The sequence below is a fragment of the Cucurbita pepo genome, chromosome LG08 (assembly GCF_002806865.2).
Source record: "Cucurbita pepo subsp. pepo cultivar mu-cu-16 chromosome LG08, ASM280686v2, whole genome shotgun sequence".
NCBI lineage: Eukaryota > Viridiplantae > Streptophyta > Magnoliopsida > Cucurbitales > Cucurbitaceae > Cucurbita > Cucurbita pepo.
The window spans coordinates 4468160-4488862 of record NC_036645.1 but is presented as its reverse complement, the minus strand read 5'-3'; the positions used below and the strand labels follow the sequence as shown (position 1 = coordinate 4488862).

Genomic DNA, 20703 nt, shown 5'->3' with positions numbered 1-20703 from the left:
CTAGCGCTTCAATTATCTGGCGAGCAGCTCCGTTTCATTATTGGGATGCTGTCAGGCCTCACAGCCGCATGCACCATCCATAAGATACTCATCCTTTATTCTTTTACAAAACAATAGAAAGAGCTATGATGCTCATTCTTACACGACCAATAGAGTTACGAGTTACATGCTATAAATAACCAAGCAGAGAAGTGTTTTTTAGTCCTCTGTATACAGCACAAACTTTAAGAAAAATGACTAATCCAATTTTGGGATTGATCTTCTTTGCATGCCATTGGGAATTCAAAACTTCCTACTTACAAGTACAACTATCAGTATAGAGCAATCTTGGTGGGCAACCAATGACAAATATCAGTAAACAAAACTCAATGCAATTGCTACAACACAAGGCAAGTTATCACATTAAGTCCATTCTCTCAAAGCATTTTGAAGAGAACTAGCAATTCGAGAAGAATTGACAACTTAATGGTCATGCTCGTCGAACTGGTTACCTTCATCGACGCCTATATCTCTTTCATCCCCATAGTTTACCCAAGGAAGCATTGATTCAAACAGGACAGCCAATGCACTCCTATTTGCAATTTCCCGGGTGGGATGCCGTTGATTAGGAGGATTTGCATGTTGAATTATGTTCTGCACGTCTCTCATCCTTGGATCAACCACAAAATCTTGCAAGGCTTCAGGAGGGGCAGATGATACTGAATCAGAGAAATCTGAGACCAACAGATGAGCATACCTGGCAATAAAAGAAACCTATCACTTTTACCTCACAAAAATTGCACTGATAATAGTAAATTCCACAACTTCAAAATGCATACGTTGAGCGGTAGTCAGATGAAAAACTAAAGGCCTGATATACAAAAAACATTTTTAGTCGCCAAAAAGAGAGGGAGAGAAGGAGAAGATACTCACTCATTTTTATCGCACGAGAATGCTTCTTTTCTCACACAAGCCCAGTCTTTAGCATCATTTCGATCAGTTTCCAAGACTTCAATTACCAATTGTGCAGTCTCTTTGAGTAACTTCTGCAGATCTGGGATTCTCCATATAAGGTAATTCCTCTCAACGTACAAATTAATGAGGTGGTCCAAGGATGGAATTCCTGTCTGATCAGACGAGAAGAAGGAATTCTTGAGTATATGCACCCAAAACTGTTCCTTCAGCGGGACCTTTTCCACTAATCTCTTTAAGACGAAAGGGTGAAGCATTAACGCCTGCTTCAAAAGATCTGTTGAATTAGCCCTTGTAGCATCAAGATTATCATTCTTTGAGTCTTCTTCCCGCTCAAGATAATATCGACAGACCGAAAGGGAAAATGAGAAATTTGGAAACAGCCACAAAGAAGTATCATTTTTGTAGCTCTCAGCAAACCTTTCCAGCCAAGTGTATTCCTCCGCTCTCAAAGATAGGTAATCAATGAAGAAAAGAGCCCCCATTGGGTCATCGGAATCCAGTGAAAGTAATAGTTTGCAAACTTCCAATGCAGATCGATGACAACCACGTCTATCCAAGTTTTTTACGTGAGTGAAAAGTGATGTAAACATTGGCTTGTTCGTTTCATGGCTGATCTTCAACTGGCAATTACCCTGTAACGCAGTGAACATGGGGTGCCATGCACATTCCAAGGCATATAAACTCTTTGCAACTGCATCAGAGGACATTTCATGGTCACCCGCAAATTTAAAATACTCTGCCATTGTTATAAGTGAATCCAAGTGATATGGGTGGTGCAACAGAATACTAGCAATGCCATTGAGATCATGAATAGATTTTGCAGCTTCAAATGCTTTCTGAGCTTCAACATAGGATGGCGGATGTACATATCTGGAGTTCATTGCATTACAATCAAAATCCCAGAAATAAACATTATCTTTATATTAAACATATTTTTATGACAGCAGTGACACTAATTTATAGAAAAAAATAATTCAAAGACGTTCAAAAAGGTGAAAAACAAGGGTCAACATTCGCAACAATTTGAAATAGTTTGGAAAAATGAAGACAAAAAGAAAATATGATTGACAATATTGAACACGAGGGAATATAATTGACTGCAATGTACAAGACTCCGTGGGTGTGTGGGGTAGGTGCACAATTATCTACAAATGGAAATATTTTAAATGAAGATTCATCTCTAGGTATTTTCTTCATGCCCCAGATAAAGAGTATAGATTCATAAAACTGAAGTTCAGCTCATACAAGGCTATTGAATCGTGGGAAAGGCAAGCTTTAAACATCTACTTAGATCAAGTATTCAAGTATTATATGTCACAGCCGCAAACCACTCAACATCCCCCAGCAGGTTGGACACACAAACTGCCATCCCATTTTAGTTTAATGCTACTTGAATTCAGTATGTGTATTTTATGGAGCAGAAGGGATAAGAGAAGATAAAATGAAAACGAAATTTACCTGAAGTAGTGATATCCGTTCTTTGTCTCCAAAAATTCCATGGAAAGAGAACCGTCCCAACGAGGCCAATGGTCTGATGGACTAACAAGATAGGTCTTCCTAGAAAGATGGTTGACACGTCTTCCCCCACGTAGTTGTCTAGAACTACTGGCCTGATTATTTTTTTCAAATGATTTTACCACCTTTGAACCAAATATTCTTCGCAGTTCATTCCCAGCATTTAAATATTTAGGATCCACTTCTAACAATGAAGTCAAACATTGTTTTCCACGGTTCCTTTCTTCTTCTACGACATCTTTGGCTTTCTCAGGGTCCTGTTGACGGCTTAAAGCAGAGGGGTTAACATCCAGAGACAGTGATTCTAGAATCACATCCAAGGGTTTATCAAGGATTTTATTTGTGGTGGAAGAAGAATTCTCACGCTCTGTCTTCTTTTTCTTTTTCTTCAGTTTTTTATTTGAGGTTGAACTTGCACTTTTAGTTCCATTGCGCACAAACTCCTTGTGCATGTTCACAGAGACTTCTTCAGCGACCTCCTGGTCATCGTCCTGTAGACAAATTTCAAAAGCAATTGGCCAAAAATTTTGCCTTACATTTAATGAATGCACGCTATAGCCAGTATTTCATAAGACGTAAATACAAGAACAAAAAAAAAAGACAAATAAAGGAAGATTATTACAATTGCATCGTTAATGATTTGTGGAAGAAGAATTTTATGAATTTAAATCAGCAACGTGAAGGATTTCAGTAATTTGTTTAGAATGCTACTGTTGGTAGTAAATCCGGGCTAATATAGTCTATTAGGGGTCGTTTGATTGAAGGTTTTCTGTAAAATGCCTAGGAGTAGACTACATGGAAATCACATAACACGAGAATGCTATCATGCTATCAGAATTTTATATAAATTATTAATATCTTTGTTCAGTTCCAACCAATATTTACAATAATTTTATTAGAATTTTTTTTAATTTTTAGATGATTAATTATTGTTATATAGTTTTATTAAGTAAAATTATTCAATTAAATTTTAATTTATTCGGCCTTAAATTTTAGGATTTTAAATTCATTTAGCAATCAATCTTAACAACTATTCTCATATCAATGAATGTAATAAAGTAATATAAACTTTCACTTGTAAAAGTAGAACAATAATCAAATTGAATAATTATTTATGCATGTTGTATTTACAAAAATCAAATATAATTAATTAATCTCACCCCTCCCAATATAAAGCACATATGTTTCAATTTACAATCATTTATCCTTCTTTTTTCTCTCAACCCCTCTGTAAACCATTTGGAATCTCCAAGATTGATAGATAAAAATAAAATATTAAAAAAAAAACAAATAATGAAAAGGAAACCACAAAACCACAAGCAAAGTACTCGAGCTAGGAAGGGAAATGATACAAAACACAAACAAAAAAAAGAATCAAATTAAAAAACAACAAAAACGAAATTAAAATTAAAAAAAAATAGAAGAAAAAGAAAGTCATGCCTGAAGAAGAAAAGAAGAATAAGAAATGGGGAACAGTTGAGAAAAATAAAGTAGAAGAAGGAAAAATAAAAAGTACCCAAGTGGAAAAAAACTGGAGAAAGAAAAGAAGAAGAGTTAGGTACCCGAAGAAAAAAGTGAGATGGGATTTTCCCCTTTGATGGGTTACAAATTCTATACTTTTTATGCACGGGAAGAGTATTCACAGGTAAAAGAGTAAATCCCTCCAACCAATCATGGGTTTCATATGCCCTGTACAATTTGCCCTCAAAAACCTCAATCCAAACTGACCATTAGGGATTGAACTGTCCCCAAGAAAGTTAATTTTCACTTGCATACGATGCATACCTGAGATAAAATTAAGAACAGAGCCTTAAAAAGATACGGGAAAGATATCCAAACCCAATTTTCTCTTATTCTCTGCAACAAGTTTGTAACATAACACCCTTTTCTTGAGATCTTAGGTGCCAATGTGATAGTCTACAATTATTCAAGGTCACCCATTTCAAATGTTACAACTTAGCTACTAACATCTCCAACAAATTCTTTTCCTTTTCTTTGATTACCTTATCATTTATTTCCAAACAAAAACTCCAATGAGTGAGTTTCATTACATAGACCAGCAACGACAAATTCCTAGACCTGCCTTTAAGTAAATGGGCTAAATTTTCCTTCAAGGATTGATGAAAGACCATTGGAAGCCAAAAACACATAATAGTGAGTTCCAACACCTCTAGCTATAAAAGCAATGAACGAAAAAGTGATCCACTCCACTATCTCTTGAACAAAGTGAGACCATTCCATGTAGTTCCCACCCACTGGAGCAAATTGTCAACACAGACATTTTTATTGTTTTAGGACATTTTCCTTTCCAAACCACATTCGAAAGCTCTCGAAATATCAGTTCAGCTAAAAACTAGGGACTTCAACAAATTACATATATCTCGCAAGATGGATGAAAATTCCAGCTCCTACCACCACTTCTTGCCAAAACTTCTATTATTCAGCAGCCTCAAATTGGCATTAGCTCACCAAGGTCTCCCTCCAATATATATATTAAGTTTTAGGTTACTCATCCCACAGCTCATTAATTGGCTTAAATTAGGCATCATGACTCCTTATGACTCGGGGAAGCCCACAGTTACGGGTTGAGCATCCAACCACTAATCTTCCCAATACTTGATCATCTTCCCATCTCCAACACTCTCTCAAGAATGGTTTAGGACAAGGCCCTTCAGCTTGGCAATATTACATCACTTCACACAGTCAATCTTCCCCTCTCTGGTCAACAAACTTTTCTCCATTTATCAAGCCTGCACAAAACCTTTTCCTCCAGAACTTTCCACAACCCAAGTCTCTTTTGATTGTATCACAACTGCAATGCCCAGTAAGGGCAAAGAATATGTGTAGGCTTTACACCCCATCTCTATTGCAACTCTTGATCATTACCACTAGGTATGCTAAATCCACAGATGGGAATCTTTTCATAATAGGTCCTTCTATCTGAAGGGAAGACTCTAACTACTAAGAAGATGTGATGTATCCCTGTCTTCTCATCCTCACAAATGAGTCGTCTGCAAATTGAATATGAGAGACATATATCTTTTCTTTCCTACATGGAACCCTTCCAATATGTGCTCTAACTAACCTTGTGCTTAATCAATCTACTTAGCAGTTAATACATACCTCGCAATTACCAAGAGAAAGGGAGAAAGAAAAGACCCTCACTTAAGCCTCCTTGATTTGTTCCCTTGGTTATCTATTTAAAAATATGGAGAATCTAATCTCATATATACATTCCCTTATCTATTCTATCCATTTCTCCACAAACATTTTTTTTCCATCATCATCATTAAAGAAACCCCAAGCACACCATACCTTGCGCTTTCTCATTTATTTTCAAAGCTAACAATGAGTCTACATGGTTTAATTTTCAAGTAAATCAAGTAGTTAACTTGGAACTCAACTCTACCCCTTTTGCATTTAGCATTGGCTAGGTGTTCCACTTTGGATTCAACTTTAGAAAGACGAGTTTTAGTTTCATCAAAAGGCTATTTTTGTTTTCATTTCTAACTTTTGAGCATTCATGAGAGATAATTAACTCTACTCTTGATCAACAACTCAAGGCTCATGAATTTTCGATTTTATTAATTTGAGCATTCATGAGATGATGAAGTGAGCCATTCAGGATGAAAAAGACTGTTTGTTGGTAGGTTGGCTTTTTTGTCATCATGTGCCTCTGTTACAGCTTGATAAGGAATAGGAGAATGTATTTATAAGGTTAGATAGATCACAGGACAAAGTCTCCAATTTTGAGCACTTCAATGATTCCCTCAGGTTCTTGACTAAATTATGCCATGTAATTTTATTTATTCAATTACAAAACATTGGGTACTTCGTTTTTGCAAGTTTTCTGTGCTCCCCACTAGTTGGTTTCTTATTTTCTATACATACATACATACATACATATATATATAGTAGAATTAGTGATATCCAAGTTTCCATACTGAACTAAAGGAGGAGTTCGTCCATGCCTGGAAAGGGAATGCGATTAGTGGTTCAGTATCAATATTAAGCTCAAGTCAACCACCTTGGGCATTTAAAATAGTTAATAATTGTGGACAAAATTTGCCAAAGTTGAACCTGATGGATACAAAACAGTAGAAAATATAGTTTAACCTTTCTTCGGGAAAAAATTGTTAAAAAGTTTGTTTGGAAAAATCCCTTTCTTATTCCGGTTTTTCTAATCCTTTCTCTTCTTTCTGTTTGTTCAAAATATATAATGAATGCAAACCAGCACTCATCATTTACAATGAATAGGAGATTTTAAAAAACACAAAAAAACAGTGATTGATTCAAAAACAAAAGGCAGTTTATAAGGCTGCTTTCGAAGAGGCATAAACTTCTGAATATGTATTGCCTAATAAATATGACTAATATATTGTGAAAACAAAAGAACTATTCATACGTTAAAAAATTGAGTACACATAGCAGCACATGGAACCATAGAAGTTTCAACGCAAGTAAATATGCTTAAGATATCTAGTCTAGCATGGTGAAATGACCAAATTGGAAGGACTACAGAAATTGGGAAAACTAGAGTTTGCCAATTTCTTTCCTATTGGTGAAAATTTAGGCATGCGAGAAAATTCAGAGTGGATGGAGAAAGAAACAGAAACAATCGAAACGATGGTTGAATTAGCAACCAAAGTGAAATGAAGTAATGAATTGTGAGATTAACAATAAGGGTCGGGGCATTCAGAAAATTGTAAAGGGGAATGAAATAAGAAACCTGTTGAGGGTTAATTTGGGAGTCGTCTTCATCATCGATAAGAAGATCAAATGGATTGATAGAAGAAGCAGCAGGAGGCGATGGCCCAGGATCTTGTCCGTCTTCATCATCAGTAGTAGAAGGTTGGGAATGGTGTTGTTGCAGCTCCTCCTGTTCCTTCAAAACCTTTTTGAGCAGCCGAGCGGACATTTTATGGTATCGTCCTTCGGCGTCTGCGTCAGTGAAATATGAATTCCAAATCCCTTCCTGTGCTGCAATATATGGAGTTCGGCGTTACACGGCTTGCTTCTGCAATGCAATTGCAAATGCGACAAACATTTAAGCATCTTGGAAGCTGTTCAATTTCGAACCCGCTTGTTAATGGAACGGATGCAAGCCCACCGACGCACACCGAATATCGGATCGGCCCAACTTGGCCAATTGGACCAACCTACCAAAACTTTGCCTCTCATATGCCAAGTTTCAAATCAATTGGGCCAATAATTTAGTGATAATTGATATGTACTCGTTATTCGTTCGGGATCAAATGATTAAACCCACCTACGTTATATTTGTTGTACTACGAAAAATAACGAAACCCATATTAATTCCCATTATTTGTTATCTATTTCTATATAGAATTTGATTAACTCAAATCAACTACTTGAACGTGACGATTAACACAAAATAACTCATACCTATAATCCTGAAGTCAATATGGCCCATATGTACACATAAGTTTCGAAAGAACCCTTATATATGGTTTGAAAGATAAGGTGGAATAGGAGTATTCATACGACTCGAGAACCACATCAAACCATAACCCAATCCATTTTGTGGGTTGACAATTTGAAAATAGGATTACAACTCAACCCAACTTACTCGTTTTCATAAAATGTCATGAGATCCAACCCAATATCTAGACTATTCTATCTTAGAGATATACGGGTTAGATTGGTTTGGTTCAAAAGATTTTCTTAATCCAAACCGACCGAAGTTATATATATCGGTGAATTGAAGTAATTAGTAGTTAACAGAATTAAGTAAGGTAAAGAAAGGTTAAAAATGAAAGGGTAATGAGTGTATTTAGTGCGTGGAAGAACTCAAAACCAAAAGAGAAAAAAAGGGGGAAGATTTTAGAGACAGCATGGAACCCACCAAAGATGTGGTGCCTCACTCTACCATAATGGGCTTTTAGAATTTCTTGGAAATCAGCAATCATTGCTGCATGGAATTCAATTCCAAACTAAAATACATACTCCATTTTCCCTCTCAAATACTCCTTCTTCCCTTATGTTCTACTCAAAATAAATTAAACACAACCCCGTAAATATATAAATAAGAGACACTATCCTGCTTTTCGGTTGACCCAAAAGTAAATATGGCTCCAACCCTTGTGAACGAATCTTCCCGGCTCGACCTTAATTTGGGCACCAAAGCAACACACATCCCAATTACCCAATGGGCACTGCGCAGGGCAGCCTTAATCTACTTTCTTTCTTTTATAAATAAAGAACACAGTGGTTTCACAATTCATATCAACCCATACAATCCTCTGAGTTTCTTTTTGCATTTTAATAAGAAATTGAATCATTGTACAATGATTTACTCTGCTCTACCCAGAAAAGAAAAGAACACAGTGGAGAATGGATGAGACAAAGTGGGAAGAACACTCTTAATGATCTTCATTTACCATTGGGTTAAATTGGTGAAAAAGTGAAATTTGAAACTAGGGTTTTTGGAGAGAGTTGTTGGATTAAATTAAACAAGAATTTGAAGCCTCAAAATCAGAGAAAAAAACTAGGTCTGATGCTGTCATGCATCTGCCTTTTGACGTCGGTGTGGGCCGTGCTGTATACTCCAATACTCTTATACTTCCAACGTCAACCATTCCCAACTAATTTGTTTAATATTTTATCTTACCCTTTACCCACCTCGTACCCCCTCTTTCAACGAATCTCCGCAATAGTACGGCATTTTCTCTCGTAGCGTTGTTTTTTATCTTCTTAAAAAAACCTCGTATTAATGAAGATTGTGCCTGTGAGATCCCACGTTCATTGGGGAAGGGAACGGAGTATTCTTTTTAAGGGTGTAGAAACCTCTCACAAGTGTAAAAACTTCGAGGAAAAACTCGAAAGACAAAACCCAAAGAAGACAATATCTATTAGTAGTGGGCTTAGGACGTTATAAATGGTATCAAAGCAAGACACCGGCGATGTGCCAGCAAGGAGTCTGAGCCCCCGAAGAGGGTGTGCTAGCAAGGATGTTGGGCTCGAACGGGGTGGATTGGATGCTCCCACGTCAATTGGTAAAGGGAACGAGTGTCAGCGAGAACTTTGGGCCTCAAAGGGGGTGAATTGTGAAATTCCACGTTGTTTGGAGAGGAGAACGAAGCATTCTTTACAAGAATATGAAAACTTCTCCCTAGCATACGTGTTTTAAAAACCTCGAGGGGAAGGTCGAAAGTGAAAGTATAAGGAAGACAATAGCTGCTCGCAGTGGGCTTGGGGCGTTACACAGTCCCTTACTTATACACCGAGAATTTTCTTAATTAACGAATGACAGACTCCAATAAANCAATTTGTTTAATATTTTATCTTACCCTTTACCCACCTCGTACCCTCTCTTTCAACGAATCTCCGCAATAGTACGACATTTTCTCTCGTAGCTTTGTTTTTTATCTTCTTAAAAAAACTTCGTATTAATGAAGATTGTGTCTATGAGATCCCACGTCGATTGGGGAAGGGAACGGAGCATTCTTTCTAAGGGTGTAGAAACCTCGCACAAGTGTAAAAACTTTGAGGAAAAACTCGAAAGGGAAAACCCAAAGAGGACAATATTAGGACGTTATAAATGCTATCAAAGCAAGACACTGGCGATGTGCCAGCAAGGAGTCTGAGCCCCGAAGAGGGTGTACATGAGGTGGTGTGCTAGCAAGGATGTTGGGCTCGAAGGGGGTGGATTGGATGCTCCCACATCAATTGGTAAAGGGAACGAGTGTCAGCGAGAACTCTGGGCCTCAAAGGGGGTGAATTGTGAGATTCCACATTGTTTGGAGAGGAGAACGAAGCATTCTTTACAAGGATATGAAAACTTCTCCTTAGCATACGTGTTTTAAAAACCTCGAGAGGAAGGCCAAAAGTGAAAGTACGAGGACAATAGCTGCTCACGGTGGGGTTCGGGCGTTACATTGTCCCTTACTTATACACCGAGAATTTTCTTAAATAACGAATGACAGACTCCAATAAATGATCCTAATTATAATAGTATAGACGGAGAGTCTCCCAATACCCCCAAGAGAGGGAGGAAGTGGAGAAAAAATCTTTGATTAGCTAAACAGAAACGAAGATCGGAATATATTCCTCGTCCCCACCCCCAAAATACTTTATTTTTCTTCTATATGTATACTTAGTCCCCACCTCTAAATGCTTTTTTGCATTCTTTTTTATTACAAGGTTAAAAAAAACGGTAATTATTAGTGATTGAAATTAATTATTTTTTAAGGAAATTGATTGTATTTAATGGGGATTTTTTTTGAGTGTACTTGGATAATGTAGTAAAGAAATTTATTGTAAAAGCAAGTTTGAAACTTATGGTAAAGTTTAGAAATATTTGGTATAATTGGGTACAGGAATATCTTTTATGTTGGGGTCGTCTGGTCTCCACTCTCCTGTTCGGGCCTTTCCTTTTCCTTTGGCTGTGAGTACTAAACTCTGACTGGAAGGGAAGATTGGGATGGTTATGGTTAGTTGGGAGGCTGTTCTCAAATGGGGAAAAGGTTCGTTGAGAGTCGTTGGAGTCCTCTTTAGACATTCCCTCAAAAGAAAGGTTTTCATATTTAATGCTTGGTGATGTGAGATCTCACAATGCACCATTCTAGAGTCTAACATCCTTACTGGCACACCACCTTGATGCTGAGCGGTAGAAAGGGAGGGAGGGAGGGGGTTGATGATTTTAATGGGCTCATCTACAGCCTCCTAGACATCCCGACATGGATGGAAGCTTTGATGTAACCCCCACCACTCATTGCTCTCAAGACTTTTCTCCAGCTACTTCTCTCTCCCTTGCTGATATCTATCCATTCATTCATTCATTCATTTTAACCAAAATAAAATTGAGGTCACATGTCACAATTTCACTTTTTCCCACTTAAATTTTCATAAGGTATGGTGTATTAATGGAATCAGGAATGAAGTGTATGTTAGAATTACAATCAAGCTAAGCAACCCACTTTGGGTCAATGCTTCCATCATGAACCTACGCACACATTTCACATTACCTCTTTCTCTCCCTTTTCCACCTTACGCTCCATAAACCAAGCACACCCTTTCTTTCCTATTCCCCCTTCAAATCATACCAATTTCATCATGGGTTGTTATATACATGGGTATGGGTATGTTTGAGGATTACCGATAGGAGTAGTCAGATCATCGATTTATAAGTAAAAAACACTATCTCCGTTGGTATAAGGTCTTTAAGTGTTGAACAAAAGGTGTAGAGAGCCTTGGGGGAGCTCTAAAATGTACTTTGTTCGAGGGGAGGATTATTGAGAGAAGTAATCCCACATTGGTTAATTAAGAGAAAGATCATGAATTTATAAATAAAGAATATTGTCTCTATTGATACGAGATCTTTTGTAGAAGCCAAAAGTAAAAAGTTACTATAACTTCTCAAAATATACAATACACCCTTCTGATTTCTGACTCGGTATGTGTAAGGAAAGATATTAAAGAAGATATTTTTGAAACGTATCGACTAGCGATCAAAGTTGTTAGTACACTTATATTAAGAGTACCATATTCGGGAGTTATATATTTGGTAGGTTCGGTTCCAAATATTGACAAAAATATATCACAATTGCTTTTCAGATTGGCAATTGACTTTGAGTGACCAAATTTACTAATATTATGAATTCAAAGTTATATTCTTAATATAGCAATAACAAATAATTTCACTCCGGTTATTATCAATTTTGTTGTCATAATACAAACTTAAAAATAAAGCTATATATGTTTAACATTTGAGCTATATTGGATTGTGAACTTTATTTAGATTATAACGACAGACATGAAGGGAAAGTAATATTGTTTTTGAAAATAGAAGAAAAGGGGTTAGTCGGGGGGAAAGAAAGGTGTATTATGGGTGGGCATGTGTGGGTGTACTACTACTACTGGATGAACACATAACAAGTATGGGCGACGTTTGATAGTACACATCTTTTTAGAAGGCAAGGTTACACAGGAAATAACGTTTAATAGTACACAAGTTATTGAATAAAATAGTGAATGAGCAAGAACAAATGATGGTTTGGAGTAGTAGATGGAAGTGGGTTTCTCTGTTTCTGTAAGAAGCAATGGGTAAAAAAGAAAGGGGGGGAAATGTGAAAGAAAAGAAGATAAATGGTTAAAAAAAAAAAAAAAAAAAATACATATTTTAAGGGCAGAATATTTACAAAATTTAAGCTTATGGAAGAATATTTATAAAACTATAGCTTATGTTAAGACCTCGTGTTATAATCCTTCCACTGATTGGAATTAATGGTTTGGGGGTTGTAATTGTTTTGATTTGATTCCTCAACCAAATCTTTTCCTGTGGAGATTTATCTGAGGGATTCTTTCTTAGATGAAGGGGAGATCTGACTCCCGATGTTCATCTTTATTGACAACTTAGGTATTAGAGGTTAAAGCCAATGGTGCCGTATCTACTAGGAAGATAAACAGACGTCAGCTGTTGAAGTCAAGTGGTGAGTAAATCTTACCAGAACTTTCTGGTTCTCTTTTCGATGTTTAGCTTCTAGATTTATATACCGTTGAACACTTTTAGTCTGCATTGACTTCTGTGCACTTTCTTTCTGGAACGTAAATTGCTACCGGATGTCTCACCGTTGGATTTTTACCCCTTCACTGATAGATAACCGTGGGATGACAAATAATGTGATTTGCTACTTTTTGTTAAGAAACTATCTATGTTTTCCTTTCATTATTTTTCTCTTGTGGATATTCTTTTAACTATCAGGGCTTCGTCCANAAAAAAGAAAGGGGGGGAAATGTGGGGACAAAAATGGAGAGTTTGGATTTGTAGTTTGAAATGGGATAGATAGATAGATAGATAAATGGTTAAAAAAAAAAATGTAAAAGAAAAGAAGATTCGAATATTTTCAATGGCTTTTGGAGTAGGAACAAAAGAAGTGGCGTAGACCCGCATTATGGAGCAGCTGGCATATGATATGTCTTAATGCCCAGTTGCTGCGCTTCTCTTGTTTTCAACATCTATATAATTGTACTGTGCAAACGGAGGAGCAAGAGTGTTTGACGATGGTTGGGACAAAACTCCGACTTCATCTACTTCTCCATCGTATCAATACGAGACCTTTTGGAGAAATAAAAAACAAAGCCACGACAACTTATGCTCAAAGTGGATAGTATCATACCACGTTCATGATTCCTAACAAAGAGAGATAGAGAGATCTCTATTGGTATGAGGCCGTTTGGAAAAACCAAAAGCAAACCCACGAGAGATTATGCTTGAAGTGGACAATATCATACCATCACGTATGTTCCAGATTCCTAATAGAGAGAGAGGGTTTGTATTCATATCAGCAAGAGAGAGGGATCTCCATTGGTATGAGGTCTTTTGGAGAAAACAGGAGTAAACCCATGAGAGTTTATGCTTCAAGTGGACAATATCATACTATTGTGTAAGTTCGTGATTCCTAATACAGAGAGAGAGAGAGGGGTTGTATTCCCAACATAGAGAGAGGGATCTCCATTGATATCAAACCTAAACAAAACCATGAGAACTTATGTTCAAAGTAGACAATATCATACTATTGTGTAAGTTCGTGATTCCTAATACACAGAGAGGGTTAGGGTTTGTATTCCTAACCGAGAGAGAGAGAGGGATCTCCACTGATATGAGGCCTAAACAAAGGGGACAATATTATACCATTGTAGAGATTTGTAATTTCAAACACAGAGAGAGAAATCTCCACTAGTATGAAACTTAAGCAAAGTTACGAGAGTTAATGCTCAAAATGGACAATATCGTAGTGAAAGAGGAGAGGTGTGGTAAGTGGAAGAGAAGGGAGAGAATATAAATAGGGTTTGAAAACATTCCCTTTCCATTTTACACGTTGACCCCAACAGCAACCTAGTTGAACTGTGTGGACAAAGTGCCCTAAAACGATTAACGCAACCAAGCCAAGCCAAGGGGATCTTTCTTTCTTTCTTTCTTTCTTTGTTTCTTTCCTTCTTTCCTGCTTGTGCTTGCTTGCTTGCTTTCTTTCTTTCTTCCTTTCCTTCTTTTTCTTTCTTTTCCTTCTCTCTTTCTTCATCACTTTCTTCACTACAATCATATTCAGAAAGACAAATGGAAGGATCACAAAGATCAGAGCTTCCCAATTATCAACTTCAAGTCTCCTTCCTCTCAAATGCACCGAACCCTCAACCCATCCACGAAATGGGGTTTCTCCATTTTGAAGACCACAATCAGGTTTTGAGCTTCGTGGCTCCTAATAACAACGCCGCCACACCCACTACTGCACCACCCACCACCACCACCACCACTACCACCACCACCGCCATGCCTTCTGCCTTCACTACCCCTCCTCACGCGCACCTCCTTACTAGACCCTCTTGGAGCAACGACCAGGTGGGGTTTTTAATCAAACCATGTAAAAAAGGATGGATCTTGATTATTAAGATTTGGGTTTTGTTTGATCAGGTGGGAACACTAGATCCAAAGCCCGGTGGCGATGAAAACTGCACTGGTAGCACCAGCGACGGCACCAATTCATGGTACCTACACACACACACACACACCCCTTTCACCTTACCTTTCATATTACTTCATTATCATTACATTAACCTAACAATTGGTTACTCAAAAATTCATTCTTGAGTGCCAGGTGGAGAAACTCCAACGCAGATAAGACCAAAGTTAAGGTCAGGAGAAAGCTCAGAGAACCGCGTTTCTGTTTCCAAACAAGAAGCGATGTCGATGTCCTCGACGACGGCTACAAATGGAGAAAATACGGCCAAAAAGTCGTCAAGAACAGTCTTCATCCACGGTACCACCTCATTTCAATTCTCCTTCTAACTAGATACTATGATATTGTCCACTTTGAACCTAAGCTCTAAATTGAAACCCTTATGAGTAATTTAGAACACGCACATCCAATAATGGGAAATAGATTGATTAATTATGGCAAAAAAAAAACCCTTGAAGAGTGATGTGCATGTTTTGTTAGATATGGGGAATATATAGAGTATGATGAGGTGAATATATAAGCGACAATGAGAGGGATAGCAAAAGAGGGTAATAATACTAACAGTTGAGGCTGAGTAGTAGGCAGATGAGGAATGATTATGTTATATTCTCTCTGAGCCTGAGAATTAGCAGAGGCAGGCATCATTATTGATTTGGGGTATTTGGGGTATTTGGGGGATAGGTGGCCGCCCCCCCCAAGGGCATGTCCAAGGCCACAACACAAGCAGTCAGTCACGCATTTCATTCGCCTGTGTCTTGACTACTTTTTGGTCATCAGCGTTGTCCGTTTGTTTAGGGTTGTTGTAATGATGATGATGATGAATAAATAGTTACAAAAAGATATGATGCTATTGCATGCAGAAGCTACTACCGTTGCACGCATAGCAACTGCCGTGTCAAGAAGAGGGTGGAGCGGCTGTCGGAGGATTGCCGGATGGTCATAACTACATACGAAGGTAGACACAATCACTCCCCTTGCGACGACTCCAATTCTTCCGACCATGAACCCTTTACCTCCTTCTGACTTTAATTACACTTTTACCCCTCTCCATAAATTTTTATTATATAAATTATTTTCTTTTTTGTACTTAAATTATTTAGAGATAACATGGATTCCTCTCCAAATGCTCCCTAAATTCTGCCTTTTATTATTATTATCATCATTATTATTATTCCCTTTGCTGCCCATTCATTCTGAATAACAAAGGAGCTGCCCACACCTGGATCGGAATCTCAAGGCCCAGCCCAAAACCATTTATGTGTCACCAATTCATGAGATTCTGATCCAACCACTGATGTTGTGGGATGTTTTATTAGTGTAATAGTAGATTAGATGTTTGAATTATTTCGTTTTGACAAATTCTTTTACAGTGTTGTAGAATGTGATGTTGTGAGATCTTTTATTAGCTTAATGCTAATTGACACGTTTGGTCAAGTCTAAAACACGTCTTTTAATTTTGAGTTGTCAGGGAACAAACTCAAATAAACCCTTACTTGTTACTAACTTTTACATTTCTTTTCGTTTTTTTTTTCCTTAAATTACTCCGAGTAAAATGTGCAATTTGTGTGAGCCCGTGTTTAAGGATGAATCCGACCGTCTCTTTCATGTTCTTGCAAAAACAAGAGAATGGAATCAAAATGTGGGTTTCGCTTTAAAATTGTGAATCATTCTCGAAAAAGAAATGGGAATCTCATTCCTAAGGCGAAAAAAAAAAAAAAAAATCCCAATTTTTTTTCTTTTTAATCACATAACTTTACCCTTTCCTATGTAATATAAAGAAAAGTACAATTTTTTAATTAATATAATTCTATCGCGATATATTATAAAATTGATATTAATTTACCAATTATTTAGATTTAAAAATATTTTTCATAAATCTTAAAAATAGTTTTTATTATTAGCTCGACGTATTTTTTTTCCCCTCAAAATTGGTTAAACAATAATAATAAGAGTTTATGGAGTTTTTTTTTTTTTTTTTTCGTAAAATTAATAATATTGACATAAAAAGAATAATTTAAAGATTTATTATGGAATGGAATATATTTGAACTTAGGGAATTGGCATGTAAATCTGAATTAATTAAATTTAATTGAAAAAAGAGTGTAAGAGATGAGCATATTAGGAAATATTTAAATTGGTTGGAAATAAAAGTCTTATAATATTGTTCGAAGGATATTCCAGTGGAGGAGGGCTAGGGTTACGCGGCGCCAAATCCACCTATAAAACCCCTTATACGCACCCTGCCGCTTCACCACCACGGAGCTATACTACAGAGTTGTAAGAGAAGCATTGTTCAGCACAACGCCGGTCCACAAAAATGGAGCAGAGCTTTATCATGATCAAGCCTGACGGAGTCCAGAGAGGACTGGTATCACTCTTTCCTGTCTTCTACTCTCATTTCTTCTCTTTAATTGCATGTTTCCGACTTCTCATCCGTTTTCATTTCGCTCTTCCGGTTTTTTCCTTTGATGTTAAGCATAATCCACGTAGCTAAAAGACTGGAATTAGTTTGGGGGCGTATTTGCATGTCTGCGATATTTTTTCTTTTTAATCACATAACTTTACCCTTTCCTATGTAATATAAAGAAAAGTACAATTTTTTAATTAATATAATTCTATCGCGATATATTATAAAATTGATATTAATTTACCAATTATTTAGATTTAAAAATATTTTTCATAAATCTTAAAAATAGTTTTTATTATTAGCTCGACGTATTTTTTTTCCCCTCAAAATTGGTTAAACAATAATAATAAGAGTTTATGGAGTTTTTTTTTTTTTTTTTCCGTAAAATTAATAATATTGACATAAAAAGAATAATTTAAAGATTTATTATGGAATGGAATATATTTGAACTTAGGGAATTGGCATGTAAATCTGAATTAATTAAATTTAATTGAAAAAAGAGTGTAAGAGATGAGCATATTAGGAAATATTTAAATTGGTTGGAAATAAAAGTCTTATAATATTGTTCGAAGGATATTCCAGTGGAGGAGGGCTAGGGTTACGCGGCGCCAAATCCACCTATAAAACCCCTTATACGCACCCTGCCGCTTCACCACCACGGAGCTATACTACAGAGTTGTAAGAGAAGCATTGTTCAGCACAACGCCGGTCCACAAAAATGGAGCAGAGCTTTATCATGATCAAGCCTGACGGAGTCCAGAGAGGACTGGTATCACTCTTTCCTGTCTTCTACTCTCATTTCTTCTCTTTAATTGCATGTTTCCGACTTCTCATCCGTTTTCATTTCGCTCTTCCGGTTTTTTCCTTTGATGTTAAGCATAATCCACGTAGCTAAAAGACTGGAATTAGTTTGGGGGCGTATTTGCATGTCTGCGATTGATCCATTATGTTTTTGTGTTTATTTCTTATTGTTTGTTTCAGGTTGGAGAGATTATCAGTAGGTTTGAGAAGAAGGGCTTTGCTCTTAAAGGTAATTACTCTCTGAGAACTTTATTTATGAGTTCTCTGCTTGGATTTGTCTTGTTTTCTTATTTGTTCTTTTAAGCTTGGATCTCATCCAGGTTTGGATTATCCCTTTCTTGCTTTGCGTTTGATTATATTTGGAGCAGAGTTCAGCTCTTCCCCGACTTGATCTAGTTTACGTTACATTAATTTCTTCTGATTCGACGTCCTCTTGCTTGCCTAAGTTTGAGTTCGAGTTTCAGTTGAGATAAACCTTATTTTCTTTACCGTCTGCATCCATCCGTTATCTGTAGTATTGAATTTTGAATGTTTCTGATTTTGAACTACATGGTGAGTTAGGTTTGAAGCTTATGTCTGTGGATCGTGCGTTTGCTGAGAACCATTACTCAGATCTTGCTGGAAAGCCCTTCTTCAATGGTTTGATCGAGTACATCATTTCCGGCCCAGTCGTTGCCATGATCTGGGAGGGGAAGAATGTTGTTGCAACCGGTAGGAAGATCATTGGAGCCACCAAGCCAGCAGATTCTGATGTAGGAACCATCCGTGGTGACTTTGCAATTGATGTTGGCAGGTAACGATTTTTGAATTGAATGTCTGCTAATAGGATTTGATAAGGGAAACCTGGTGTCTGGATGATTGATTGTTGGATATTACTTCTCAGGAACATCATTCATGGAAGCGATTCCGTCGAAAGTGCGAGGAAGGAAATTGCTCTGTGGTTCTCGGAGGGCCCTGTTAACTGGCAGAGCAGCCTTCATTCTTGGATCTACGAGTGAGAAAACTAATCCTGTCAATCATCCCATTCCATCTTGCCCTTTGGCTTATATCTTAAGTTGAAATAATTATCTGTTTACTCAATGGCTGAGCTATAAGCATCATGTGTTTTTTTTAGTTCTTGTTTGCTACGGTTAATGTTTGATGGGATGATTCAGAGTTAGGCCTGCCTGATGTTACTTCATGAACTTTGTTATGGAATTGAAGTTTGGGTTTTATTTATTTCTTAGATAACTCTCTACATCTCAACTCAAACTCAAAACATCCTGTTCACCGGCAGGAATTTCTTAGTTATGACTGATTACACTTCTTAACAATGATGATAATTAGTCTAACTAATCAAAATTTGATATAAAATCTAAATGGTATGATGAAGAATTGTGAATTTATAATTTAGTATTGAAATGGAGAGCCGAATGTTGTCTTGCTAATAACATAATATGCTAAGTGACCAAATTAGCTCACAAACAAGCTGAAGAACAAGAAACAGTAGTTTGTTTCTTTGCTCAGGTGTAAGTTTGTAGCCAATAAAAGCAATAACTTTACCATTTGATAACGTAGTAAATCACCATTGATTCAGAAAGTTTTTGAATTCATTACAATAAGTCGTTTTAGTTCTTTGCTCTATCTCTTATTAGCTTTCTTATTTACGTTAAAGTTAACTTAAAAATTTCCTTTTTTTTTTAATGATATATTTGTTTATTTTTTTAAATAAGAATTATGGATACAAAGAAAAAGGAATTATTTAGTGATATCCTAGAACTGTAATTGCTAGTTGAAGGAGCAAGGATCGTTGATTGAGCACGACATAAAATTGGCGTCTCAATCATATCATATAGACCTATTTGTTCCATTTACAAAGATGGGACACGACGACACGTATATGTTGTAAAAATGGTATAAATACGGGGTTTATGTTGACACACAGATTTTTGTGAAAGAGGAACTCAATATATAATTGGATAATCTTTCAATTTATAATTGGATGGAAGGAATATAATATATTATTTAATCGAGAATCAATTGTATTAATTGTATTTAAGGTGACACATGAAATTGCTAGAATAAACCAAACTTACTTTCGACATAACCATGAAAGTTCAATTCGCTTTTAATAATTATATCAAAGAGCATAACTCATCCTACTATATGTTTAAGGTTATAACATATAGTTTAGGTATGAAAATTGATTAATTAAAGTGTATAATTGATTAATTTTATATTATTGAAGCTTATAATATGTAGTATATATTTTCGAGGGACTCGAGCCACGGATTGTTACTCACTGACGTGGAAATAAGTAAAAATTCGTAAAATTTAAAACACTTCAACATGTGCATGCACTTATTAAAATAGTAATGAAAATTTTGCTTTTACAAAAAGGAGAACACTATAAAATACATCACTATAAAATCAAACTATTTCAAATTCATGAAATACAAGATTTGAAAGATAAGTACAAAAGTAACTCTAGGCTTAAGTGTGATGAGACTCTCTATAGCCGACAACCCACGTGTGCCTTCACTTCGACCGCTACATCAATCTCTATATGAA

The 20703-nt window shown here is 36.5% G+C and overlaps 3 protein-coding genes across 5 annotated transcripts; 2 read left to right on the top strand and 1 right to left on the bottom strand.

Moving 5' to 3' along the window:
* Positions 1 to 139: 139 nt before the first annotated feature.
* Positions 140 to 7502, bottom strand: LOC111799731 (transcription factor 25-like). The gene is made up of 4 exons (XM_023683183.1): positions 7199 to 7502; positions 2413 to 2960; positions 913 to 1824; positions 140 to 736 (listed from the first exon to the last, which is right to left on the bottom strand). Exons 1-4 carry the CDS (start codon positions 7385 to 7387, stop codon positions 463 to 465), a joined length of 1923 nt encoding a protein of 640 aa, XP_023538951.1. The 5' UTR covers positions 7388 to 7502; the 3' UTR covers positions 140 to 462.
* Positions 7503 to 14443: 6941 nt separating this feature from the next.
* LOC111799736 (probable WRKY transcription factor 12) lies at positions 14444 to 16379 on the top strand. Of its 2 annotated transcripts, none has more exons than XM_023683192.1 (4): positions 14444 to 14827; positions 14900 to 14973; positions 15084 to 15245; positions 15806 to 16379. In XM_023683192.1, the coding sequence occupies exons 1-4, from the start codon at positions 14546 to 14548 to the stop codon at positions 15966 to 15968; spliced, it is 681 nt and encodes a 226-aa protein (XP_023538960.1). In that variant the 5' UTR covers positions 14444 to 14545; the 3' UTR covers positions 15969 to 16379. The 2 variants fall into 2 exon arrangements, with proteins under 2 accessions (XP_023538960.1, XP_023538959.1); XM_023683191.1 differs by having other exon boundaries at positions 15078 to 15245.
* A 771-nt stretch (positions 16380 to 17150) lies between these two features.
* On the top strand, positions 17151 to 19378 carry LOC111800652 (nucleoside diphosphate kinase). Of its 2 annotated transcripts, none has more exons than XM_023684442.1 (4): positions 17151 to 17313; positions 18334 to 18382; positions 18715 to 18946; positions 19037 to 19378. In XM_023684442.1, exons 1-4 carry the CDS (start codon positions 17263 to 17265, stop codon positions 19149 to 19151), a joined length of 447 nt encoding a protein of 148 aa, XP_023540210.1. In that variant the 5' UTR covers positions 17151 to 17262; the 3' UTR covers positions 19152 to 19378. The 2 variants fall into 2 exon arrangements, with proteins under 2 accessions (XP_023540210.1, XP_023540209.1); XM_023684441.1 differs by lacking the exon at positions 17151 to 17313 and adding an exon at positions 17960 to 18121.
* The last annotated feature ends 1325 nt before the right edge of the window (positions 19379 to 20703 follow it).